Here is a 26,525-nt window from a genome sequence, read left to right as displayed (position 1 = left end):
ATCACAATATCCTAAGAATCCTAGCAACCTGTATCCTTGATTCTCAGAACCAGGAGTTTGCATGGGGATTAGATTTGCGAGAGAGTGAGCAAGCTGGAGGAAGAAATGCAAGATACATATAAAAGGAAAAATCATCTTCAATATTTGTTGTTCCTGTGTTCCTCCTGATAGAGTGTTTGAGTACTTTGTGATAGTTATCAGTTAGGCCCTGAGGACAGTAGTAGCATCTGTGGAACACAAATTAGCTTCCTTCCTTTTTTTTTTTTTTTTTTTTTAATTTATGATAGAGAGAGAGAGAGAGGCAGAGACACAGGCAGAGGGAGAAGCCGGCTCCATGCACCGGGAGCCCGACGTGGGACTCGATCCCGGGTCTCCAGGATCACGCCCCAGGCCAAAGGCAGGCGCCAAACCGCTGCGCCACCCAGGGATCCCAATTAGCTTCCTTCCAAAGAGCTTTCAGTCTATTTGAGAAGATTAAAAGGGAAAAAAGGGATTCTTAAGGGAAGGATGTTTTCACTAGAAGAAATCTAAGCAGAAGCAAAAAAAAAAAAAAAAAAAAGGAACCATGGTACCTTTGAGTATATAGGTGTCAATTATAACTAGCAGTTCTCAAAAGGAAAGAACATAATTTTATTTTAATATTTATTTTAAGATATGGTTTCCTGACATGGGCCAGTATGGATTTTTTTCCTTTTAACTAGAAAGAGTATTTAAATGGGAGGTAATGACCCCATTTCACTTCCAGACAGGAGTGTGGCATGGTTGAAGATCCATTGGGCTACTAGTTACAAGCTATGAGTTCACATTCCCGTTTCATTAGTTGCTAATAAATGACATCTGTCCTTCAGTCACTTCATTTATAAAATTCAGATCATCATAACCTGTCTTGCCTTTTTTCCTGGGTTTTTGCAAATAGCCCTGGTTCAAGGATGGGGATTGTTACCTCTAGGTAAAACTTGCTAAAAATTAGTGGTCTTGCTGTGGAGTACAAACATGTGACTTTAAGACTGATACCTAAGGGTTTGTGGGGGAACACCTCGGATAGTCAGAACTCCAAAGAGAAGAAACAAAGCAAGGGAGGACGTTGATCAGGGAGATGGAGAGGTAGTAGGATGACTTCTGCTGTTGGCCAGCTCTTGGCGGGTTTCTCTGAACCACTCTGTGAAAATAGGGTGATGTTAAAGAGAGGAAGGAGCCTTCGTTCTGCAACTGGCCTGATTTCGTATGCTAGCTTTAATTAATTTGACTGGGGGCAGGTTCTTTATCTATAAGCCTCACTTACCTCTCTGTTGCAAAAGAACCCCTCCCTCAGAGAGTTGCCATGAGAATTACATGTTATGAGGGGTCTTGAGGCCCACACAGAGTGCTTCCCTTGCAGAGGTGTATCAGCACATGGTGATTTGCTTCCTGTTCCCAGACTTGAGAGCTTTGGAAAAGAGATAGAAGGTAGATGAAGGTGGAGGTATGATCTATCCCTCTTCTGTAGCTAAAATACTCATTTTCTCTTTCTTTCATTTTACCAGAAGGGCTCACAGCTGTTTCCTTAAGATAAACATTCAGAATGTGACTTAACTATAGCAGTATTCCTGTAACACACAGATATCCCTGTAACCTTTTATTATTCACCAAAGGAGTATGAAATGCAAACCATACAGGTTGCCAAGGATACACCTTGGGCTACGGTCACCTTGTCTGTCCTCCAGAAGCCCATCATCCAGTGGAGGGGATGACATGAAACAGAATCCAACAAATAAATGTATCATTACTATTATCTTTCAAAAGAAAAACATAAAGTGCTTGGAAAAACTGTAACAGGAGGACGTAGGGTGGACTTGAGAGGCTCCAGGAGGGCCTCCCTGAGCAAGAAAAATTTAACCACAAACCTGAATGTTCTTTAAGTAGGAGTTCAGTAAGGGGGCTTGGGGAGTGTCCTTTCCTGGGGTGAGGAATGCTGTAGAAGAGCTAATTTGGAAGGAAAGAATCATGAATTCAGCCTCAAGCATTTAGTTTCCAGCCTGTTGAGTGAGGCCTGTGAGACATCCAAGTACAAAGAATTCATTTGGGTCCTTGAATGGCCAAAAGAGGTGGGATTATGAGGGTCATCAGCACATGCAGGGCAACTTCCCCAGCCTGGATGAGGTAGGCACAGGGAGAGAGAGAGCCAAGGGTGGTGAGGAGTCAGCAGAGAGGAGGAGGGACACCAGGTGCAGGTAGAAATCAGTGTTCTCAGTACTGCCAAGAGAGGCCAGGTGAGATGACTAAAACATAGGGGCTGGAGTTTGCCTCCTGTTACCAAGGAGATAAGCTAGCAGAAAGAGGGTCTTCGGTCCTGGATTGAAGGAAGTTGTGAAATGCACAAAGGTGAGATGAGCAAACATGGACAGATGGTCCCTTTGACAAGTTCGGGCTGGGGTGTTTTGGCTGGAACCCGAAAGGTGAAGGAGGCCAGGGATTTTTTTTTTTTTTTTAAAGATGACAAAGACTTGAGTACATTGAAATGTCAATTGAAAAGATTTTAAAAAGAAGCAGAGGATATGGAACAAAAGGAATCATCACTGGCATAAGACTTTTGCCCTCAGTGTGCTGTACAAAAAGGGGATGCAGATGAAGCTGCAAGGAATTTAAAGGTTTTGGTGGGAAGTAGATGGGGAACCATTGGCCAGAGGTATGCCATTTAGGGTATGCCTGTAGAGTCTGACTCGCCAGCCATCTCTTAGGTGACCCACCCTGTACATAGCCAAGGATAGCTTGCACACTTGCTGTTTTCTTATGTTGCCCTTTGTCAGTAAGCATTTGGTTCTGCCCTTGTAGCTGTTGATGAAAGTCAAAGCGAAAATAATGAAATGCTCCCTGTTCATTTTGCTACAGCCTATTTCTGGTAAGCTATGCAGGGGACCTAGCTAAAACTGTGAGTCAGAATGAGATTTAGGGTTGCTTGTATTTCTGTGTCCCATTTACAGCACTAACTTTTCCATTTCTCAATTTTTTAGGCCTTTTCTGATGCCATTAAAAAATGGCAGGAGCTATCACCAGAAACCAGTGGTAAAAGAAAAAAGAGAAAAGAAATGAATCAGTATTCTTATATAGATTTCAAGTTTGAACAAGGTAATGGACAACTTTGAGTTTTGCTGACAAATATGTGAAGCAGCTGTGCAGAACCCTCTCCTTCCCATGCAGCCAAAAAAGGCCGCTGTGGCATGGCCCACCTGCCAGGCTAGCCCAAGAACTGGCTGTGTGGCCTGCTTTGGGGATCTGTATGTTTAAGAAGTGGCTGTGGTTGTCGCCCTCCTTCTTTCTTTCTACCCACTGTGACCGGAACATTGTGTGTAGTGAATTCTCTATTCATGTGTGGAAAAGTGTTTGGGAACACACTCAAGCTGGGGGTTGGAGGACTGGTCTTGAAGATCTGACAAAAATTAGCTTTATCTCTAATAAAATTATCTAGACCAGAGATTGATTGCTCACTGCAGAGGGATCGCTTGTGCACCTGAGAGTGGCTTCTGCACCTGAGAGTGGCTTCTGCATGGAAAAAACCAGCAGCTCCTTAACAGTGCTGAGCTGAGCGCCCCCCCCCCCCCAAGCTAGTCTGATTCAGTGCTCTCCCATGGACGTTCTCACAGGTCTGCCAAAGAATGAGAAAGTGGGGGAAGTGTGTAGGTGGTTCTTCATTCAGCTAAATTTATTCAGTTTAGACTCGACATCCCAAATATATAGTCATTCCGTATTTGTTTCTGTCAGTGGTGGAGAAAAGAAAGTACCACTTTGCAAGATGGTCCACTCCCTTGTTGGTCAGCTCTATATCAGGTTAAATGTACATTCCTGAAATTTCTTGCCATGAGTGTAGTTCTTGTCTGTGAAAAGACTTGGAATCTGTCTGTTGCTGCTTTGTCTTTCTGACTGTCCTTCTCTGTGTGCTTCCTCTAGCTTGTCAGAATCTCTTTGCAAGTCTGGGTAGACAGAGTACTCCTGACAAGTCTGCTATGTTAGAGACAACATACAGCATTAATACGTACAACTTACAGATACACTTAACCTTCCTTGACAGCAATTGACAAGTACCGATAGTCTGAAAATCCTGCTTCAAGAATCTAATTTTTCACATTTTCGGCCATTTTTCCATCCAGGCACCGCTATTTGGGTTATACATTGCTTGGCTCTAAGAGGGAGTCAGGATTCTCCCTCCACTGTTCTTTTTATCATTTTATGAACTGACCAGTAGATGATCTTCTCATGGAGAGTCTGGGTAGAATCTGGATGTAAACTGAACATCAGTAAAAAATATAACATACCAAAAAAATATATATATATATATAACATACCATCTCACAAAGCCAACCAAGAAAAAAGACAAATTACCAGTATCAAGAATTCTCACTCTTTATAGGGGATCTTACAGTAGACTCCACAGACAGCCAATGCAGAATACCGTGAACAACATTACACACATAAATTTGACAATTTAAGTGAAATGGACCAATTCCTCTAAAAACACAAAATGCCGAGACTTACCCATATTGAAATAGGTAATTTGAATAGCACCCCATAGCTCTCCAGGAAATTGAATTCATAATTTTAAGTCTCCTAAAAAAGAAATCTCCAGCCTCATTTGGTTATACTGGAAAAGAATTAACACTAATTCTGTATAATATCTTCTAGAAAATAGAAGAGTAGGAAACACTTTCCAATTCCTTTTATGAAGTCAGTACTAACCCAGATAACAAAAGCAGACAAGGACAGCTCAAAAAACTATAGACCAATATCCCTTATGAATAAACATGCAGAAGTCATTATTAACAAAATTTCAACAAATAGAAGTTAGCAACATAAAAAAAAAATTATGTGCCATGACCAAGTCATGTGTATTCCAGGGGTGCAAGGCTGGTTTAGTATTTTGAAAAACAGTATAATCCACCATATTAACAGGTTAAAGAAGGAAAATTATATGACCATATTAATTAATTCAGAAAAAGTATTTAACCATGTTTAACACCTATTGACTAAAACTCAGAAAATTAGGAATTTGAGAGGAACTTCTTCAATTTGATAACTTCTACAATAAAACCTAAAGCTAATATTGTTTAATGGCTAAACCTTTCCCCTTAAATCGGGAACAGGAGAAGGATATCTTCTGTTTACTGCAGTTAACGTGTGCTAGAAGTTATAACCAATGAGGAAACACCAAGGAATCTACTGAGAATACTTCTAGACTCATTAAATTTAGTATCATTGCAAGGTATAAGTCAGTCTCCAAAAACCGATTGTATTTCTGTATACTGGCAGTGAGCATATGGAAATCAAAGTTAAAAGTACAGTACTATTTATAATTTTTCCCCCTCCCATTAAATTCTTGCTTTAAATCTAACAAAACATGTATAAGACTTGTAATAAAAACTAGAAAACTGAAGAAACCAAAGCTAGTGATCTTGGGCAGGAAGCCTCAACATCATAAGGATGTAAATCTTCCCCAAATTGGTAAAACAGACTTACTTTAATTCCTATCAAAATCCTAGCAAGACTTTTTGGTAGCTAAAGGCAAGTTTATCCTAGAATTTATATGGAAAGGCAAGGCACTGGAATAGCTAAAATAATTGTTGAAGAGAATAAAGTGGGAGAAGTATCAGGAACCTAATAATAGAGTAAATATTGATAAAGCCAAAAGATACTATGAAGAAGAGACTTTAGAGAGTTAATAGAAGATCTGGGTGGGATAGACAGTTTTCTAGAAAATATAAATTACCAAATCCACAGAAATAAAAATGAACGGGCCAATTACATGGTCTAATATTTGTCATTCTGTTATCTTTTATTCTAAATGTTACATATTAATGGATTTAGGTACTATTTCAGCTTTTCTTTATGAAGGTTTTCAAAGTAAAAAGTTTAAAAAATATTCATCAGACACATGTGCACCTACCAGAATGGCTAAAATTAGAGGCTAACAGTGCAAGTAATAAGGATGTGTGGTGTGATGCATTGCCAGTGGGGAGAGAGTGTAAATTGGCACAACTGCTTTGAAAAACCGGCACTGTTTTCTAAAGCTGCAAAAATGCCTATCTATGATCCAGCTCTTCCACTCCTTCGTGTATGCTCTGCTGAACTGCAGACACATTCAACCTGTTCATAGTAACCCAGAACTATAAACCCAGCTGTTCTCAGTAGAATGGATAATAAAGTATAATATATTCACACAGTGTAATACTGCCAGGATGGGAGGAACATTCCATTTATAGCATAACAAGGGAAAAGAAAACATGAAAATCAAAATATGTTTATGGTAAGTTAGGGAATGGTAAGGAGCCAAATTTTCCCAAATGCAGGCAACATGATCAGAGAGTCAAAAACATACTGTACTGCTGGAGGGTATGAGGAGGAGTAGGCTGCAGAAGACTGAAATGGCTGCCCTGGATTCCTAGCAACAGTTGTATGCATGATTTTGCGTTGTCACATGTCTTCTAGGTGACATAAAAATAGAAAAGAGGATGTTCTTTCTGGAAAATAAGCGGCGACATTGTAGGTCCTATGACCGGCGTGCCCTTCTTCCAGCTGTGCAGCAAGAGCAGGAGTTCTATGAGCAGAAAATCAAAGAAATGGCAGAGGTAGGAGGATGGATTTGGGGTGTGTTTCAGGTGTTCTGGTTTGCTTTTAGGGTTTAGAATAAAACTGTCTTTTAAGATTTGTATTCTCTCTGAAGTGGTTGGTTTGAATAAACTATAAAGCTTTTGAAAAAACAAAACTGGGTTTGGAAGCGTGCTGTGCTGGGTGTGGAGCCTGCTTAAGATTCTCTCCCTCTCCCTCTGTTCTCCACCCCCCTCATGCACACACGTGCATGCACTCTCTTAAAAAAAAATTTAATAAATAATGAATTAATAATATAATAAAAAAATAATGCCTTCAACGAAACAGTAAAATTTATTTATTTTATCAAATTTTGACCTTTGAACATTACCTTTTGATGCTCTGTGTGACAGAATGGGAAATCTCCACACAGCACCTCTACTGCATCCTGACTGTGATGGTGGCCTGACAAGTGCTTGTGCAAGCTGCCAAATCAGACACCCCCCCCCAAAAAAAAAAAAAATCACTATTTTTACTTGAAAAAAAATGCTAACAGAAAAATAGATTATTCAGAAGTAGGCATTGGGCCTAATCTCAAAAATAAAGTGATTATTTATAACCAATGATAAAATTCTAGATCTTGAGCAGAAATTAGAATTTTTGATCCATCTATCACCATTACCTCTCATCTGTTACATTAAAATCTGTTAGCGTAGCTTGCACTATAATGGATCTTCCACACTTGGTGTGCTTTTATCATGTAAAACACTGATTCATGAGTTATATAGGTCTTCCAGATGTTGGCACATTCCATGGTATGGTATCAGAACATCGCAGTCATTAATTTCTCATCAGAAAAGTGCTAGGGACACCTGGGTGGCTCAGCGGTTTAGCACCGCCTTCAGCCCAGGGTGTGATCCTGGAGTCCCGGGATCAAGTCCCACATCAGATTCCCTGTGGGGAGCCTACTTCTTCCTCTGCCTATGTCTCTGCCTCTCTCTCTCTCTCTCTCTCTCTCTCTCTCTCTGTCTCTCATGATTAAAAAAATAAATTTTTTTTTTTTTTTTTTAAGTGCTTAAAGTGTTGGGTTGACTCTTTGGAGTCCATATCCTTGTCCACATTGTTCCACATCTGCCCAGGAGTATCCCCTTTGGGTCAGTGCCTCAGTTGTTCCTGACGGCATCCCTCCTTTCTGGCGCATGAGGTGACCCAAGTTCAGACTCTGTGTTTCCTGACCTGGACCTGGACTCAACAACCTCTGCAATGTACCTTATTTTCTTTTAGTGGGAATTCATACTGAGATTGTGGTCTCAAATTTGGTTTGCAGGGATTTTTCTTTTTTATGTTTGTACTACTTTCCTCTTATGCTGAAAATCTTGATTCTTTATATTAACAGTGACTTATTTTCCTTATTCTTTGTTCTTTGTTATATACTTTATATTTCTGAAACAACAGCCCAATATTATTACTAAAGGCTACTGAATATAGCCTAAGATTTATTTATAATTTTTTAAATATTTTATTTATTTATTCATGAGAGACCGAGAGAGAGACACACACAGGCAGAAGGAGAAGCAGGTTCCATGCAGGGAGCCCAACACAGGACTTGATCCCAGGTCTCCAGGATCACACCCTGGGCCGAAGGCAGCACTAAACCGCTGAGCCACCTGGGCTGCCCTATTTATAATTTTCTTGTCAGGTTATATCAGATGAGGAATATGAAATCAAAATATTATAAAATCACTTGGAATAAGTGTGTGGTTATACCATTAACCTGATAAACAATTAAGTTTTGATATTTTGATACGATAAATGACAAGTTTTCAAGTTTTAAGGTATTGGTTTTTCAGTTTTAATATTTATTATTTGAGAGAGAGAGTGTACACACGCATATATGCAAGCAGGGAAAGGGACCAAGGGAGAGGAAGAGAGAATTCAAGCAGACTCTGAGCTGAGCAGAGAGCCTGACTCTCCGCTTGATCCCATGATCCCGAGATCACCACCTAAGCAGAAATCAAAGAGTTGGACACTTAACCAACTGAGCCACCCAGGCACCCCAGGAATTGGTTTTTTGTTTTTATCTAATTTTGTTCTTTAATTATGTAAAATATATTTTTAAAATATTTTATTTATTTATTCATGACAGACACGAGGGGTGGGGGGGCGGGGCAGGCAGAGACACAGGCAGAGGGAGAAGCAGGCTCCACGCAGGGAGCCCGATGTGGGACTCTGTCCCAGGTCTCCAGGACTCTATCCCAGGCCAAAGGCGACGCTAAACCACTGGGCTACTGGGGCTGCCCAAATTATGTAAAACATTTTTAGTTCTGAAAGTTAAAACTATAAAACAAGGAACAGAAAGATCTACCCTCTGCCCTGTCCTTTCCTCCTATGTTTCCTAACTCCCTCTATACATAACCATTGTTTTTTGTTTGTTTTGGATTTGAATTTTTAATTTTTTTAAGTTTATGTAAGTAATCTCTACACCCAGCATGGGGCTCAAATTCACAATCCCAAGATCAAGAGCGACATGGTCTTCTGACTGAGGCAGCTAGATGCCCCTCTGTATAACCATTGTTAGTAGTTTTTTATTGTCTTTCCTTATTTTATGTAAAACCAAATATATTGGGAGGGGTGGGATTGGGGGGGCGGTTTGGTTTGTTTTTACCTATCTTTCTTACCTGAAAGCACACTTTTCTGTCCTTTGCTTTTAAACTTAGCAGTGTATCCTGATGATCACTCTTAAGCCAGAGATTTTTCCTTTTTTTTTTTTTTTAAGATTTTATTTATTTATTCATGAGAGACACAGAGAGAAAAGAGAGAGAGAGAGAGAGGCAGAGGGAGAAGCAGGCTCCCTGCAAGGAGCCCGATGCGAGAGACTTGATCCTGGAATCCAAAGGCAGACACTCAACCACTGAGCCATGCAGGCATCCCTTTTCTTTCCTTTTTAAAACTGCATAGTGTGGGCAGCCCGGAAGGCCCAGCAGTTTAGCGCCGCCTTCAGCCCAGGGCCTAATCCTGGAGAACCAGGATCGAGTCCCACGTCAGGCTCCCTGCATGGAGCCTGCATCTCCCTCTGCCTGTGTCTCTGCCCTCTCTCTCTCTCTCTCTCTCTCTCTCTCAATCTCTGTGTCTCTCATGAATAAATAAATAAAATAATTAAAAAGAAAAAAAAAACTGCCTAGTGTGGGGGCACCTGGATGGCTCAGTTGGTTAAGCATCTGTGTTGGGCTCAGGTGGTGATCTCAGGGTCCTGGGATCGGGCCTGTTCACCTGGGAGCCTACTTCTCCCTCCGCCTCTGCTATTCCCCCTGCTTCTGTTTCTCCTCTCTCTTTCTCTCTCAAATAAATAAAATCTTTTAAAAAAATAAAACTGCCTAGAGTGACATTGTCTGCAGTACTAGTGTTGATTCAGTTATTCTCCTCGATGGACATTCAAGGTTGTTTCCATTGTTTCTTGCTATTATAAATAGTGCCATGGTAAATAACCTTGAACATACAATATTTCCTATTTCTGCCCCAGAGTATCTTTGGGTACATTCCTAGAAGTGCAGTGGATGAATCAAAGAGTAAATACTTAGGTGACATTATTATCTAGTGCCAAGTGTCACAGTGGTTGTGTTGTTTTGCATTCCCAGCAGCAACGTGCAGGAATATATTTGGTTTCCTTTTTTATATTTAGCTTTCTGGTGCATTTTAAATTTACTCTGAGGTATCTCTTTAAACTACTAAACTGTGTAACTGAAGAGATGATTATTCCTAGTAGAGTTCTTTTATGTTTATGGAAATGAACGCTAAGTGTTTGTGGCATCTTTACTAAATTTGTATCTGCATGTATTGTTCTTCAGCATGAAGACTTTTTGCTTGCCCTGCAGATGAATGAAGAACAGTATCAAAAGGTAATTTGAAATCTCACTAATTCATTTATTCTAGGTATTTACGTAACCTGTTTTCTTTATCACATTTCCTGGTGGCATATTGGTTCCTGTATAATCTCCTGTTGATCTGCTGGGTTTGTGGTTCAACCAAATTACAGTTGGATCGAACCATAATAGGCACTCCTAATCCAGACTGGCTCAGAATTGAAGCACAGATAATGACAAGAATTGTTTCTCTTTTAAAGAACATTCCTTGCAATCCACTGAATATTTTCTTAGAGGAAAATTTAAAATTCTGGTGTCAAAAAGTTAGAAGGAAGAGATATGTCTAACCTCAGGACCAGGTGGCTTTTGTACACTGTCTGCTGTCCTCTCCTAGAGGCCTTTTCTGACATGGTGGGAATGGACTGGGGGCTGGGTCTGTCTTCCATTAGAAGAACAAGTTTCATGGTGCTCACAGTATTGGAGGTTGCTGCCCCAGCTAGCTTCAATGGTCTGTTAATATACACTGTAGGCTGAAACAACCTCCTCACACTCCTGCCTTCTAAAAGAAGAGCAAAATCCAACTTTGGAAGCTTTTTGGGATAACATCCCTTGTGCCACTTGTCCCTCTCCCTCTCGTAATCATATTAGCATATGAATACAAATGTTAGAGTTCTGGCACCATGGGACTCGTGATATGATCACTTTATACAAAGGATGACTTCAAAGAATAAAAACCTGTGAAAATTCTATCTTTAGTTACATATTTGTATATTTGTACTAGCACCTCAAGCTATGTATAGAGCAGCAAACAGCTCATCATTGTTTTATGCCTTCAAGAGGTGGCTTTTGATTTCAGCGTGTATTTGGGGGTAGAGGAATATAAAATCTAGTTGCCCCTCTGCCTCCATGTATAGTGTCTCATGTGTCTCTAATGGCCCACAGGATGGCCAGCTTATTGAGTGCCGTTGCTGCTATGGAGAGTTTCCATTCGAGGAGCTGACACAGTGTGCAGATGCTCACTTGTTCTGCAAAGAATGTCTCATCAGATATGCCCAAGAGGCCGTCTTTGGATCTGGAAAGGTAAGAATCATGTAATAGGTCCACACACAGGAAATACAGAGTATGAGACTGCATTTATAGGTAGCTGTACCTGCCTGATGAAATTGCCCTTTCTGGGATGAGGTGGAGCTGTTAGGACAAGCTGGGGTGTGTGTGATTGCCAGATAGCCCCTGGCTGGTGTGATTGTGTTGGTTGTAAGCCAGGTGGATTTCTTCTCAGGAAGTGACAGCATTCTTCTGTGCCCCTGTGCCTGCTCCAAGAGCAGTAGCTTCTTCACTCATCAATCCTTTTTGTAATACAAACAAAGAGACCCTTGCAGCTATTAAATGAGAGTGCATTGTTGGTTTTTTTCCAATAAAATTTTTTAAGGACTTTGTATTAAAATGAATAAGGACGCCTGGGTGGCTCAGTGGTTAAGCGTCTACCTTCGGCTCAGGGCATGATCCCCAGTGCAGGGATCAGGTCCCACATCGGGCTCCCTGAAGGGAGCCTGCTTTTCCCTCTGCCTATGTCTTTGCCTCTGTGTGTCTCTCATGAATGAATGAATGAATGAATGAATGAATGAATGAATGAATATATATATATATATATATCTTTTAAAAAAAACGAATAACTATGGGGACACTTGGCTGGTTCAGTCAGAAGAGCATGTGACTCTTGATCTTGGGATCATGAGTTGGAGCTCCATGTGTTACTTAAAAATAAGTACACTTTTTAAAAGACAAAAAATAATAATAACTAGAAGCCTTTTTAAAAAAGAAGTAACTGGGGATTCCTGAGTGGCGCAGCGGTTTAGCGCCTGCCTTTGGCCCAGGGCACGATCCTGGAGACCCGGGATCGAATCCCACATCAGGCTCTCAGTGCATGGAGCCTGCTTCTCCCTCTGCCTATGTCTCTGCCTCTCTCTCTCTCTCTGTGACTATCATAAATAAATAAAAATTAAAAAAATTAAAAAAATAAAAAAGAAGTAACTGTCCAAGGTCATATTTCTCTGTCCAAAATTAGTGTCTCTTGATACCAGCGTAACAAAATATGAAAAGGAATTTTATTTTATTTTGTCTTAACAAACGATTAAAAACCAGAATTTTTTAAAATAACCAATAATCAAATCATTCAACATCAGTTATTCTAAAGTCAATTGTAGTTGAGTCAAGAACAGAGTAACTATTACTAGCAGGATGTTGTAGTAGGCAGACTAATGGCCCCCCAGAGATATCCCCATCATCCCAGAACCTGTGAATGTTACCTTACATGGTGGAGGGGACTTAAGGTTGCTGGTCAGGTGGCCTTGAAATGGGGAGAGCATCCTGAATTATCCAGATGGGCCCAGTGTAATCACAAGGGTCCTTAAAAATGAATGAGAGAGGTAAAAGAGGAAGTTGGAGTGATGTGTTGTGAGGAGGACTCAGTGTGCTACTGATGGCTTTGAAGGCGATGTCTAGGGCCTGCTTGGGCAGCTGTCCCAGAGGCTGTCTTCCTTTCTCTTGGAAGAGTTTTAGTCCCCTGACCATCTGAAGGGGACAGGATCTGGACAGAGGTTTGTCAGACAACCTTCTTATTTTTCGTCCATATTCTTGTCAGTCCCCTCTTACACCATTTATCTCTGCCTTCCCTGATACCTTATACCTCCTGTCTTTTTAGGGTCTCTGGAGGAAATCAACTCTCTTCTGACATATACTTCCTTGAGAGATACTATCCCGTGATTTTCCTTGTTGCTCTCCATCTTAATTGTGGTTTGCACTGAGAGAGGCCCTCTGGTCCTATATCAGAGATGGACTTTGTGGTCTCTTTCTTAACCACTGTTTATTGGCTTTCTGTTGAGGGATGCATTGAACCACTGAGGTTATGTTTTTCTAAAAATCTAGTTGAATTTTCTTTCCTTCTTTTTTTTTTTTTTTTTTTTTGGTTTTGTTTTGTTTTGGCCTCCTGACGTTATAATTTAGTCAGAACTCAGCTGCATGGAAGGCAGTTGCACGTGTTCGTTCCCAACCAGTGAGCTGGAGAAGGTGCTTCCTCAGACCATCCTGTATAAATACTATGAACGGAAAGCTGAAGAAGAAGTCACTGCAGCTTACGCTGATGAGCTTGTCAGGTCAGTTCTCAGAATTAGAAAGTGTCATCTGTCACCTCATTGCCCATTAGACTGTCTGAACACTTTCATCAGAGATAAACATTCTGTGACAAAGCTGGATCTTCTAGGTCTTCTGGCATTGTCTTCGGAGCAATAAGGGAATATTATTATTATTGGAAATATTTACATTTTACTACATTCCTTGGTACCTCTTCATCACTTGGCTTACAGGTACAATCATTTCGCATGGGTTGGAGGATAAAGGAAAAATGACGTGCAAGTTGTTCTTACAAAGATAGGGGGTCTTTGTTTATTGAGTGGTTTGCACTGAGATAGGACCCAAATTGGCAGCTGCATTTGTGGATAAGAGCCAGTACAAAGCAGAGCCTCAGTGCGTGTTTTAGTTAAAAGTAAGGAGATATGACTGTCCATCTTAAAACTCCGTTAGCATGAGCTGTCACATGGAACCAATTTAATATTCTGAGTAATATTCCTTCTACTGTTTTGATTGTAGATGCCCCTCTTGCAGCTTTCCTGCTCTGTTGGACAGTGATGTGAAGAGGTTCAGTTGTCCCAATCCTCGCTGCAGAAAGGTAAGGAAGCAAATTATTTTCTAGATTCATTTGAATTTTGGTGTTGTGGACTACACTAATGGCCAGATACCTGCTGGTTATCTCTGTGCTGACCCCTGAGAAGGATTTGTGTGTGTTCCTTTTCATGAAAGTAAATGAAGATCAATACTTTGTGAATCATGGTTGACATGGTTACAGAAATGGGGGCCACCTGTGGAATTCCAGTCACAAAGCTCTAGATTCCTCTTGTATGCCTTCTTTCTATAAGGCCAGATGTTGTAAGGTAAAATGTGAAGGGTTTTTTTGTTTCTCTCAGTGTGCCAGTATTTTTCTTGGTTGTTTTTTTCACTCCCCTGTTGTGTTCAAATAACCTTCCCCAGGGATCCCTGGGTGGCGCAGCGGTTTGGCGCCTGCCTTTGGCCCAGGGCGCGATCCTGGAGACCCGGGATCGAATCCCACATCGGGCTCCCGGTGCATGGAGCCTGCTTCTCCTTCTGCCTGTGTCTCTGCCTTTCTCTCTCTCTGTAACTATCATAAATAAATAAAAATTAAAAAAAAAAACAAAAAACAAAAAACAAATAACCTTCCCCATGTGCACAGACACACACATACACTCTCTTCCTGCTGTTTTCAAAGTCCAGACAACACTCCTTTGGTTGAAGGCCTGGGCATCATGGTCGCATCTGTTGCATTGGGTAGATTATTCACTAACTATTCTTAAAAGAACTGATTGTGTTGGGTACCAAAGCCATCCAGTCACCTTCCTGCTGAAAATCTTCTTTAACTAGATTCTTCTGTGAGCTAAGAATGTCTTAAAATGTGTCAGCTAATTACAGACTACTGTAAATAGTTGACAGTTTTTACTAAATATTAGCATCAACCTAGATGTATGTATGTTTTAAGTCATTTTTCTAAAATAGCATGACCGAGGCATCTGGGTGTCTCATGCGGTTAAGCATCTGCCTTCAGCTCAGATCACAATCCCAGGATCCTGGGATAGAGCCTACATCAGGCTCCTTGCTGAGCGAGGAGCCTGATTCTCTCTCCTCCTGCCCCTCCACCTGCTTGTGCACATATTCTCTCTCAAGTAAATAAATTTTTTAAAAATTTTAAAAATAATAATAATAAAATAGCATGACCAGAGTTGAACATTATAATATCTCTGCCTTACGAGGGAGTGAAGAAACAAAAGTAATCTTTGGGAAAGGAGTAAGAAACTATAAACTAATGTACTAAATTTTATTCTTTCGTTTTCAGCATTCACATTTCTTTTAAAGTCTGGGCATACTCTTAGAACTGACATGTCCGTTTAATAATTTCTCCCTACCACAGGCTGTTGGCTAAAACAGCTGTCCCAATTGTCTCTGACTTTTGGAACTAAGTGAAATACCTAACCACCCTGAGCACTGGAATGCCTAGAGAAGCAGTAGCCAAGGGAAGGAAAGGCAAGGGTGGGAGAAGAGTGAAGATATTGGAATATTCTAGATCTGAGGAGCAGTAGCGTTCTGAAGGCTCACATGCTGGATGGGGCTAGGTTATATAGGCCTTTAACACCAGTCTAAGGTGGTGGAGGGGAGAACAGCAAGGGAACTGATGTAACGAGATCTCTGGCTGTTGTGTAGTCCAGGTGAGAGGTGCACATCACTGCCACCTCCTGTGGAGTCTCCATGAATTGCTAAGATGGAGCTGGGAACTACATTTCCTCTGAGGATTCCAAATTAGTCCCTACCAGGAAAAGTACTCATAGACAATTTGAAATGTCAAAGAGAAGGTGAGGCCATTATTCTCCAGAGACAGTTACGGGCAGTGATAAGGGCACAAATGTGTCTGAAACAGTGTCCTGTGAGTGTCTTCAGAACATCAACCTGGAATGTCAGTGAAAGTGTTCCAATGGCTTTTAAGATCTGAAGCAAAGACATTAAACTGTCAGCTTCCTCTCAGTGGAAGGGATATACATGCCTTGTTGACCTTGGAGGTGGCCGTGTAGCTTCTTTTGGTCAATGAAATGTTAGTGTGGATGAGGTCAGTCTCTTGCAGAAAAAGTGGTAAAAACATAATTTGGGATGGTGTCAACAAGGTGGCACACAGTAGGTAGCCTCAGACCCTCCTTTCCCAGCCCCCTATGGAAACACTGATCAACGGTACATAGACCAGTTTCCTTTGTGAAAAATTTAGAAACCAGTTAAGAGGTTCCCGCATTCCAAATAGTTCAATAGCCAACTGCATTGAAGCCTGTAGGAAAATTCATGGAACTCACTTGCCAGAGCCACTCCTACCTGCACGTGCAAGAAACCCCTAAATCCTAGCTCCTTCCCAGGGGAGGTAAAGGGAAGACTCAAGTATAATCTAGCTTTCAGACATCTTGGGCAGCTATCTAAGGGGCCGGCTTTGATCTTTCTTGACCCTAAAGCACTGACAGGAAGGAACACCAGGACTCAGGAGATTGCCAAGAACAAAGGCAACATTTATTTACTCGTTTTTAATTTTTTTTAAGTATGCTCTATGCCCAACATGGGGCTTGAACTCCCAACCCCGAGATTCAAGAGTCACATGCTCTACCAACTGAGCTGCCAGGTACCCCCAAAGACAACATTTTAAACTAACATACACTTGCTCACCATTGCCCTTTCTCTGTTTATTGTGGAAAGAACTGGGGAAAACCCCAACTCATGGCTTCTCCCTGAGGAGGGAAAAAGTTGGACCAGGTGTCTGGTGTTCTGGCTTTGGGGAGTACTGCCTAAAGGGCTGATTATTGTCTCACCTGACTCAATGCACTGACAGGACTCTGTGTACTCTAGATGCCCGGATGCATCTGAGAATACAAGAGAGCTGGGAGGCTTGCTGCTGCCCCCCAAAGGACCCACAGTTCAGACAGAGGCAGCGATTGATACAACTTGGCAGCTTCTCCCTCAGAGAAAGGAAGAGTGGAGCATGCATCCAGTGTTCTAGCTTCTGGGGATAGGAGGTTTTTGAAGGAACTGGTTTCTCTCTTGCCCACCTCAGCACTGATGAGACCAGCCATTCTCTAGATGCCTGGGGGCTCCTGAGAACAAAAAGGAGTTGGAACAGCTTAAAACAGCTCCAGAGTACCTGCAGTACTATATATAGACACCAGAGGGGAAAAGATTATAAATAGCTCCTGAAAAAAAAGGGGGGGGGGGCCAAAACTTCTCTAATTGGGAATTTACACACATTAGGTCCAGAAAAGACACATCCAAAATAAAGGCCCCTGGAATCTGTAGTTAGGCTGATTGGTAAAGATCTTTCCCTATACAAAGCCAGTATGTAAAGACTGGAACAGGTGACTTTCTTCAAATTCATGGACCCTACCACAAAGCAACAAGACACACAAGAAGAAAAATGGTCAACCAAAGGAACAAAGTAGATCTCCAGAAAGGACCCAGAAGAAAAAGAAGTATGTGAATTACCTGACAAAGAATTCAAAATAATCGTCCTAAAGATGCTCAACAAGTTCAGGAAAATGATATGTGAACAAAATGAGAATATCAACAAAAAGAAAATACTGTGAAAAATCAAAATTGGAGCTGAAGAATACAATTACTGATAGAAAATTTCACTAGAGGGATTCAACATCGGATGTGACCAAGCAGAAGAAAGAACCAGTGAACTCAAAGACAGGTCATTGAAATTATCTAGTCAGAAGAACAGAAAGAAAAAAGAAGTAGTATGAAAAATAAGGAAAGCTTGAGGCACAAATGGGAAGGACATCATTAAGTGAACCAGTGTATACGCTGCAAGAATTTCGGGGGAAGAGAGAAAGAGACAGAAAGCTTATTTGAAAAAATAATGGCCAAAAACTTCCAAAATCTGGAAAAAGAAAATGGATATCCTAATTCAAGAAGCCAAATAGGTCCCAATTAGAATCAACTAACACAGTGTATTGGAGTTGATATTGTTAAAATTTCATACCTACCTGCCCATGCCACTTATAGATTTAATCACAGTCTATGAAAATCCCAACTGCTTTTTTTGCAGAAACAGGAAAAAAAAAAAATCCTGAAATTCGTAGAGAACTGTCAAGAATCCCAAATAGCCAAAACAATTTTGAGAAAGAAGAACAAGGCTGAAGGCCCCTTACTTCCTGGCTTCAAAGCTTATTACACAGCTACAGTAATCAAAATAGTATAGTACTGGCATAAAGACAGCTACAGACCCATGGAACTGAACAGAGAGCCCAGAAGGAAGCCCACACCTATGCAGTCAAGGGCACTGAGATTACACCATGGGGAAAGGTCATTCTGCTTGACAAATGGTGCCTGCAGAGGAATGAAAATTGGATGTTATCATATACCACAAACAAAAATCAAAATGGATTAAAAATTAAAACATAGGAAACTTCCTAACCTTTGGTCTCTGCAGTGATTTTGTGGATATAACACTAAAAGCACAGACAACAAAAACAGACAGATGGGACTGCATCAGATTGAAAATCCTTTGCACAGCAAGGAAACCATCAACAATGGAGAGGTAGCCTATGGAATGGGAGAAAGTAATTAATTAATACTACTTAATTATTACTAAATTAATACTTAAGGGTTAATATCTGTAATACTCTGATAAAGGGTTAATATCTAATACACAGCAACTCCTATAATTCAATAACAACCAATCAGAATTAAGCCAATTAAAAAATGGGCAAAAGACTTGAATAGACATTTCTTCAAAGAAGAACATACACATGGCCAACAGATACATGAAAAGGCACTCAGCATCACTCATCATCAGGGAAATGCAAATCAAAATCACAGTGAGGTCATTTTACACTTACTAGGATGCTCACTATCACAAAAAAGGAAAAAAGAAAATAGTGTTGATGGGAATGTAAAATGGTGCATCAAAGCAGTATTGAGTGTCCTCCAAAAATTAAAATTAGGGGCGCCTGACTGGCTCAGTTGGTGGAACGTGTGACTCTTGATCTCAAGGTTGTAAGTTCTAGCCCCACATTAGGTGTAGAGATCACTTAAAAATAAAATTCTGAGAACATTTTTGGGGGGAAAAGTAAAATCTTGGGGTGCCAGGGTGGCTTGGTTGGTTAAGTATCTGCCTCTTGATCTCAGTTCAGGTCTCAATCTCAGGGTTGTAAGTTCAAGCCCCACATTGGGCTCCACACTGGATGTGGAGGTGGGGGATGGATAGATTGATAAAATTTGTTTTAAAAATCAAGGAATAGGGCAGCCCGGGTGGCTCAGCGGTTTAGCGCCGCCTTCAGCCCAGGGCCTGATCCTGGAGACCCGGGATCGAGTCCCACGTCGGGCTCCCTGCATGGAGCCTACTTCTCTCCCTCTCCCTCTGCATGTGTCTCTTCCTCTCTCTCTCTCCCTCTCTCTGTCATGAATAAATAAATAAAATCCAAAAAAAAAAAAAATCAAGGAATAAAACTGCTATACGATCCAGCAATCATACTTATGAGTATTTGTCGATTGAAAACAGGTTCTTGAAGAGCTATTTGTATTCATGTTCATTGCATTATTGTTCAGAATAGCCAAGATATGGAAGCAACATAAATATCTATCCGTGGATGAATGAGTAAAGAAAATGTCTTTCTATACGATGGAGCATTAGTCAAGATTTTAAAAGAAAGAAATCCCGTCATGCTACAACATGGGTGAACCTTTAGAACGTTATGTTAGTGAGATAAGCCCTTCACAAAAAAAAAAATACCATATGATTCCATATACTGGAGGTATGTAGTCACTCACAGAAGCAGAAACTAGAATGGTGGTTGCCAGAGACCAGGAGAGGCAGAAAGAGGGAGCTGCCATGCAATAGATGTGGAATTTCAGTCACCTGAGATACAAAAGCTATTATATGCGTAGTTAGCAATACTGTACTCTACACTTGAAGATCTGTTCATAGGGCAGGTTTCATGTAAAGTGTTCCTTTTTTTTTTTTTTTAAGATTTTATTTATTTATTCATGAGAGAGAGAGAGAAAGGCGCACAGACACAGGAAGAAGCAGGCTACATGCAGGGAGCCTGACACGGGACTCGATCCTAGGTCTCCAGGATCACACCCTGGGCCGAAGGTGGCACTAAACCGCTGAGCCACCCAGGCTGCCCTAAAGTGTTCTTTTAACACAACAAAAAAGAGAGCTGATGGTTCGTTGTGTCTTTTTCTTCTGCCAAGATGAACATGTAGAAATAAGTCTCTGTTTTGAGCTACTGAAGTTTGAGTCTATTCCAACAACATAACCTAGCATGTGCTGACTGATACAGATCATGAGAACCAAAATGGATGATGGGGGTGGAGAAAAGGAGCAGATTTGAAGAGTAAGAGTAATGAGAAGATAGGATTAGAAGGAGAAATTCTGACTAGAGGTGGGGAGAAGTCCCGATGACTGACTTCTCTGGTTTGGTCCACTAAGTAGGTAATGATGCTATTCACATACAATTGCAAATAGAATAGAAAAAGAGGGGTGTCTGGGTGGCTTAGTCAGTTAAGCATCCAACACTTGATTGGTTCAGGTTGTGATCTCAGGGTCATGGGATCAAGTCCCACATTGGGATCCACACTGGGCATGGAGCCTGCTTAGGATTCTCTCCCTCTCTTACCTCTCCCCTCCCCTCTCTCAAAAAAAAAAAAGACAAATAGAAAAAGATTCCAGGAGAAAAGAAATTCGGTTGATTCTGTTTTAGACATGTAGAGTTTTGAGGATGGAGGTACTCTATGTGTATGTCTTGCTTATGCCTAGCACATAGTAGGTGCTCAGTAATTACTTAGAAAGTGACTGGGGTGAGGAACATGAGGCAAGATGTAGCCTAGAGGAAAACTTTGTAGTCAGGAGTAAGAAGCATTGGAAGGAGGGAACCATGGTGACAGGGAATGAGCTGGGAGCACGGAAAGCCTATGGCAGGGCATCCAGGAAGTAGATCACAGGAGTTAGAGTGCTTATAGCATTTTGATTTAGAATCACCTCAAATTCATTAGATGAGTTTGGGGAAATTCTTATCATTAAAGTCAGTCCTAATAAGTTCAAATTTTATATTTCCATATATTTCCATTTATGTCCCTTAGTAACATTTTCCAGTAAAAAGAATGCATCATAAGATGTTCTCAATGAATTGTGCTTCAGAACTTGACCGTCCCTGAAGATGAGAGCATCCACATTCTGGATACTTTTCACCATTAGGGTAAGGTTTGCAGAGTTTATTTAGCCCACCATGAAAAATAAAGTAAAACTGTCTTGGGAACCTGAGGCAGGGACAGAGGGTCCTTCACCAGGAGGGGAGAGTTCACTCACCTCATCATTAGAACTAAGCTGGTCCCTCCTTATTAGGTGCTATGGAGAGGAGTCACCACGAGGTGGCACTGGTACTCCACGAACAGTTCTCTGGAGCATTTCAGAAGTATGTCAGTCAGCAAGACACTCTCATAAACAGAATTCTTTTAGGCTTAGTACCAAAGCAAACCACTATGTGCATTCAGAATTTAATAGCAGAGATGTCGTGTTTTTAGAACCTATGCATTTACCTTTTCAATTACACGAATTCTCCTTATGACGTTGTTTCTTTTCAACTAGGTAGCTAAACCAATCATTAATCCTTGAGGATTGCTAATGTTTTAAGAAATAAGCCACATACTGATTTTGGCCCATGTGAGACTAAGGGCATCTGCTTCCTCATTGCAGTGTCTTTGCCAGTAATCTAAGCTCCGGTTAGATTTCCAGGAACTTGTCACTCCAGATGAGGCGTTTATATTAATGCATTATCTAGAGGCAGGCTTGAATGCCTGGAATCATTCCTCTAAAATCCCTTAAGAGAATAAGATACTGTATCTTTGATGAAATGGGGAGAGAGTCTTTGTTTCATTGATATGATGGAATGCTTTTGTCAAGGCCCTCTGCGCCCTGTGTGTTCACAGATAAAGGATTCATCCAGTTTGTTTTCAGCATGCTGTTTTTAGGAACGAATTGAAAATGTTTGGTGTGGGACTGCAGAGTGTTAGATAAAAGGAGATTTGAAAGCAGTGCTTCTGGAATATTTATTCTGAGGGTCAGAATTTCCCTGTTGAGTCTTTCTCTACCTTTCCAAAACCATAGCTTTGCTCCATAAATTCAGAGGTTTGTACATGGAGCTTTCCAGAAAGGTGGCCAGAGCTACAAGGTGGAGGTTTAAGTCTATTCATGAAGTAAGCACTAAAGGAGGGAAACCCATTGGGTGTAAGACTTTAGGCAAAAAGAACTGTGAAGGACACCTGGCTTGGTGTTCCTTAGTGAAGCCAAGAGAGTGAGTGTGGCTGTACAACCACTTGTCTTTTCCCGGTGTCACTTGTACTTGTTTTCCTTTGTCTCTCTCACCATTTTTCCCTGTGTTTCTCATTTCTCTTTCTTACTCTTTTTCTACTGTTTCCAGGCCCTATCTTATCCTTTGTAGCATTCAGTGTTACCGACTCTACAGCAGTGAAATATAACCAAAATTCACATCTGCAGTGAACCAGTTTGTTGCTAAAAAACAGGCATCTGCAGCCGCCTACAGTAGCTGAATGGCTGCGTGCAGAGAATGTAAATGAGCCTGGACCAGCTGTCAGTGCCAGGGCGGCTCCAGCTGTGACAGTGGACGGTTGGCACTTATTAGCAGCACTATAATTTGAGGCCCAGCCAGTCAGCTGACTCCTGTGCTGAGCACAGGCATTTACATTTATCTAGATATGAATGAAGCTTGATCCTCTTGTCCCCACTATCAGGGAGGATCTTTATTCAGGAAGTTATGTTGACAAGAAACAAATGGGTAACAAAAGGATTTTTAAGTCCCAGAATGAGGGCTTTTTCACTGGCATGGAAGTCCATGCTTCATAATGCAAGTCCACAAAAGAAGTGGGGTGGGGTGGGAATTCCCTCTCAGGGATTTGGCCTGCCCCTACTCACAAGGTGAATCACTTCCTTCAGAGCTGGAGGGTTTTGGCAAAATAGCTTAAGACCGCAGGCTGCATGGTATGCACCCATGTTGGATAAGTACCTCACAGGGCTCTCAGCTCCCTGTGTTCCCCACAGCCACCCGAAATAAATGGCCATGGAGGTGTGGAGTGATAGTATCTACCCAGTGGTGAGAACCCAGAGGGAGGCTTCCCGGCCTCAGACATAATGCCAGAGTAGATCCTAAGCAGCATCCCTGTGAGCCATCCTCCAGTCAGGCACAGAGCAGAGCTGGCATCGTGGCAATGAGCTTTCAGGATCTAACTCTATTTTTGACTTAATGTTTTTGTCACTTTTCAGTTTTTAAAATTCCTCATAGCAGACAGCATAGTGAATGTGTTCATCATAGGCTTTTTGATCCTTAGGAGATTCTGGCTGATAATTCATTACTTGACATCTTAACACATCTAACACTAGGAATAGAGAACCTGATTCTCTCAGTGTGTGTGTGTTCCCAAGAATAAAAACAACAAAAGGCAGAATATTGCTTACCTCTTTTCCTTTCCAACCTTCCCAATAAAAGTCCTATAAATACCATATTTGTTGTTTGCACACTTATTCAAAAGGGAGATAGACATCTACCTAAGGGGAGGAAGGGTAAAATATATACATAAGTACATAGGAGGCACCTGGTTAGCTCAGTCAGTAGAGCTTGCAACTTTTCATCTTGGGGTCGTAAGTTTAAGCCCCTCGTTGGGCGTAGAGGTTGTTCAAAAATAAAAAAATCTTTAAAAATATACGTATAACACACATATACACAAATATATACCTACAAGTAAAACACAAAAGCCAATATGAATAAAACACTTATTTTTGCTTCCCTTTAGCCCTACAGGAGTAGTTTTTATTCTTATATTTCATGTTTTCTGTCACTTGATATTGGGCACTGAGTGGTGAAAACAACCTCCTCTCCTTCCTGGCCTGCCTTAGAGGAGGCTAGGAGGCTGGTAAGGGGGCACCAGCAGTGCTTCCAGAGCTGCCCCTCCAGAGGGCTGGCGCAACCACTTCTCCCCTGGAAACTCAGGTTAGCACTGCCTCTCCAGCAGGCAGAAGAGTGCATTTCAGAGCCGAAGTGGTCCAAGACAGGCTGAGCTGTTGGTGTGGACTTGGGTGTTCACTTCTTTTCTCGTCCCCCCACCCCCACCCCCCGGAGGTGGGCATTACTTTGCCTTGCCCCCAGAGAACATTCTGGTGCTTCTTTTCTCACCCAGGGAAGCTACTCTAGATGGTTAAAATGTTACCCCTTTCCAGGAGACAAATCACAGAACTTCTTGTTGAAAATGAAGAGGCTTTGTGTCCCTCCTCTGTCAGCAGTGCTCAACCACTTACGCTGGTTGTGAGTTGTGAGTGTTGAGATTTCTCTTGAGGAGCACTGTGTGAGAAGTATTCACTGACGTGCTGTTCTGGACCCGGCACTGGGCTGGGCGCTGCAAAGCTGCAAGTGGCAAGGTGCCTATGGCCATTACCTTTGCTACAGCTCAGGAGACAGTCTGGCGTCATAGGGAACACAGGAGATTTTGATATTAAACCGGCTCATGCTTTCCTTCCAGCTCTTCCATTTCTTGGCTTTGAGACTTAGGGTAAATACATCTCCCTGAGCCACAGTTTTTTCATCTGTACAGTGAGAATGGTTGCACCTACCTTGCAGACTACTGGGGAAAGTCAGTGATGCGTCCACTGGGTCTCATAAAGTGAGGGCAGAGGAGTCAACAGCCTAAGATAGGAGAAGCATGTGCTCCAGTGCCTGCACATCTGAGGTCAGGAAACAGCTGCCGCACAGGAAAGGTGGAGACTGATGCCAACAGTGCGTGCAGGTGAGGAATACCTAGAAAGGAGGACCCTCTCCCAAATTTGTAAAATCTCCTGCAGGAGTGTGGGATTCCCCTAACATGGGCAGATGTAAGGTCCCATGAGGAACCAAAAAATGACTCCTCACATACCTTACTTAGCCTTTCAGATCATGTACTCAGAAAACTTTTTTTTTTTTTTTTTAAAGATTCTATTTGTCTATTCATAAGAGAGACAGAGAAAGGCAAATACATAGAGAAGCAGGCTGTCTGCAGGAAGTCCGATGTGGGACTCAGTGCCAGGACCCCAGGACCATGACCTGAGAGCCAAAGGCAGACACGCTCAACCACTGAGCCACCCAGGTGCCCCGAAAACTCATTTATTACTAGCATGCCACAGTGGAAAGGGGATAGGTTTTTTTAAGCTAAATTTTGTGCTAATACTTTCTGTAAGAAATGGTAGCTGTCACTTCAGCCCACATCATTCAGGTTCAGAGAAGGACCTCCGCTACCTTGGGGAGAACTGTGTCCTAATGAAGGCTACCCATGGGTCTGCCCTGTGAGTCTCAGTTGCTTGGTCCACAGCACTGCTGTGTGACGACCTCTTCTTGGGTTTCTCATTGATACATTTTTTTATTTATCCCTGTCTGAAAGGATTGGCATCTCAGGGAATAATATTTAAAGAGATGAATGTAGGAAGGACCTAGAAAAACGATAGTACTTTTTGCTAGAGAACTCAGAATTAGTCACAAAGTGAAGATAAAAAGTCCATGGTTAGTCTCCATGACTCACGGGTTATGTTTTTTGTCTTCTCGGGAAGGTGCTCATCTTTGAATCTTGACCATTCCACCAACCCCTATTGTAGCAGGCAGGCCTGGAGGTCAGGGTTGCTCACCTTTCACTGTCCTTGTAGTAAAAGGACATATTTCCTTGTCTCTCTTTTGTTTGAGTTTCTACTAAGATACATTGTCTGTGGTATGTAAAGAAAGAGACTGTGAATTAACAGACTTGTATGGGCACTTCAGCCTAGCCCTGTTCACAAACCATATAGGAATCATAAGCTTTAAGTGCCTCTTTCTGGAAACCACACATTATTTGTTTAGTGCCTTCATATATTTTGTTAAAATAACTTAATGGCTTTTGTGTGTGTGCCTGTGGCCTCATCAAAGGAGAGATGCATTTTGATTCACAGTGTTTAGAAATCTTCATGTTAAAAAATCCCTCAGGAATTGATATCTACAAAATATCTCTTTATAGTCATTTGCCTTTTTTTTTATTATCTATTCACTAATTGTGTGACCAGGTGTCAGCATTTTGATTTAATTTGTTTTACCAAAAAGAAAAAAAAAATTGTTTTACCAGTTCTCATTGCAGTGTCCTTGGGAGGAGTATGTGTGTGCATCACACGTGCATGCATGTGTGTGCATCTATGTGTTGGAGCATAATGCCTTCATGTCCCCTCTTTGCGTTCTCTGCACAGAACACTGCAGGGCTTCCACCCTTGCAGGTAGAAGAGAAATTGTTGCTATGGTAATAACAGAGGCATGAAAACACCCCATCTCCCTGTGGGTGTCTGTGTCAGGGAGGAGGAATGTGGGCAAGGGAAACAGGAGCAAAGAGGAATGCTTAAAGCATAGAGCAGAGCTGTTGCAGGGTGAAATTTCTCGTGTGTGCTGTTGGATTCAAGGT

General features: G+C 41.5%; 1 protein-coding gene and 1 long non-coding RNA gene across 16 annotated transcripts in view; one reads left to right on the top strand and one right to left on the bottom strand.

The window, feature by feature from the left end:
* RNF216 (ring finger protein 216) overlaps positions 1-26,525 on the top strand; it is a 162,196-nt gene that overhangs the window by 50,862 nt on the left and 84,809 nt on the right. For all 8 annotated transcript variants that reach the window (XM_072836897.1, XM_072836896.1, XM_072836895.1 and 5 more), the window contains 6 exons: positions 2,991-3,105; positions 6,457-6,596; positions 10,401-10,451; positions 11,358-11,495; positions 13,419-13,567; positions 14,061-14,139. In XM_072836897.1, the coding sequence (XP_072692998.1) occupies positions 2,991-3,105; positions 6,457-6,596; positions 10,401-10,451; positions 11,358-11,495; positions 13,419-13,567; positions 14,061-14,139 (672 nt within the window). The remainder of the gene's footprint in view (positions 1-2,990; positions 3,106-6,456; positions 6,597-10,400; positions 10,452-11,357; positions 11,496-13,418; positions 13,568-14,060; positions 14,140-26,525) is intronic.
* The window catches only part of LOC140638852 (uncharacterized), a 41,662-nt gene that overhangs the window by 7,056 nt on the left and 8,081 nt on the right, over positions 1-26,525 (bottom strand). Inside the window, exons 1-10 of one of the 8 annotated variants that reach the window (XR_012035812.1) lie at positions 26,196-26,324; positions 25,629-25,806; positions 24,691-24,763; positions 23,542-23,631; positions 21,379-21,468; positions 18,484-18,611; positions 16,880-17,161; positions 12,722-14,129; positions 1,283-1,426; positions 255-1,157 (exon numbers count right to left, since the gene is read on the bottom strand). This is a non-coding gene — a long non-coding RNA (uncharacterized lncRNA). Of the gene's footprint in view, positions 1-254; positions 1,158-1,282; positions 1,427-6,946; positions 7,041-12,721; positions 14,130-16,879; positions 17,162-18,483; positions 18,612-21,378; positions 21,469-23,541; positions 23,632-24,690; positions 24,764-25,628; positions 25,807-26,195; positions 26,334-26,525 lie in introns of those variants that run through there. The other 7 variants (XR_012035809.1, XR_012035813.1, XR_012035808.1 and 4 more) reach the window with 7 other exon arrangements.

This window comes from Canis lupus, chromosome 8, assembly GCF_048164855.1.
Source record: "Canis lupus baileyi chromosome 8, mCanLup2.hap1, whole genome shotgun sequence".
In the NCBI taxonomy this organism is placed as follows: Eukaryota; Metazoa; Chordata; class Mammalia; order Carnivora; family Canidae; genus Canis; species Canis lupus.
Note: the sequence above shows the minus strand (reverse complement) of the source record. Positions and strands in the feature narration are given on the sequence as shown.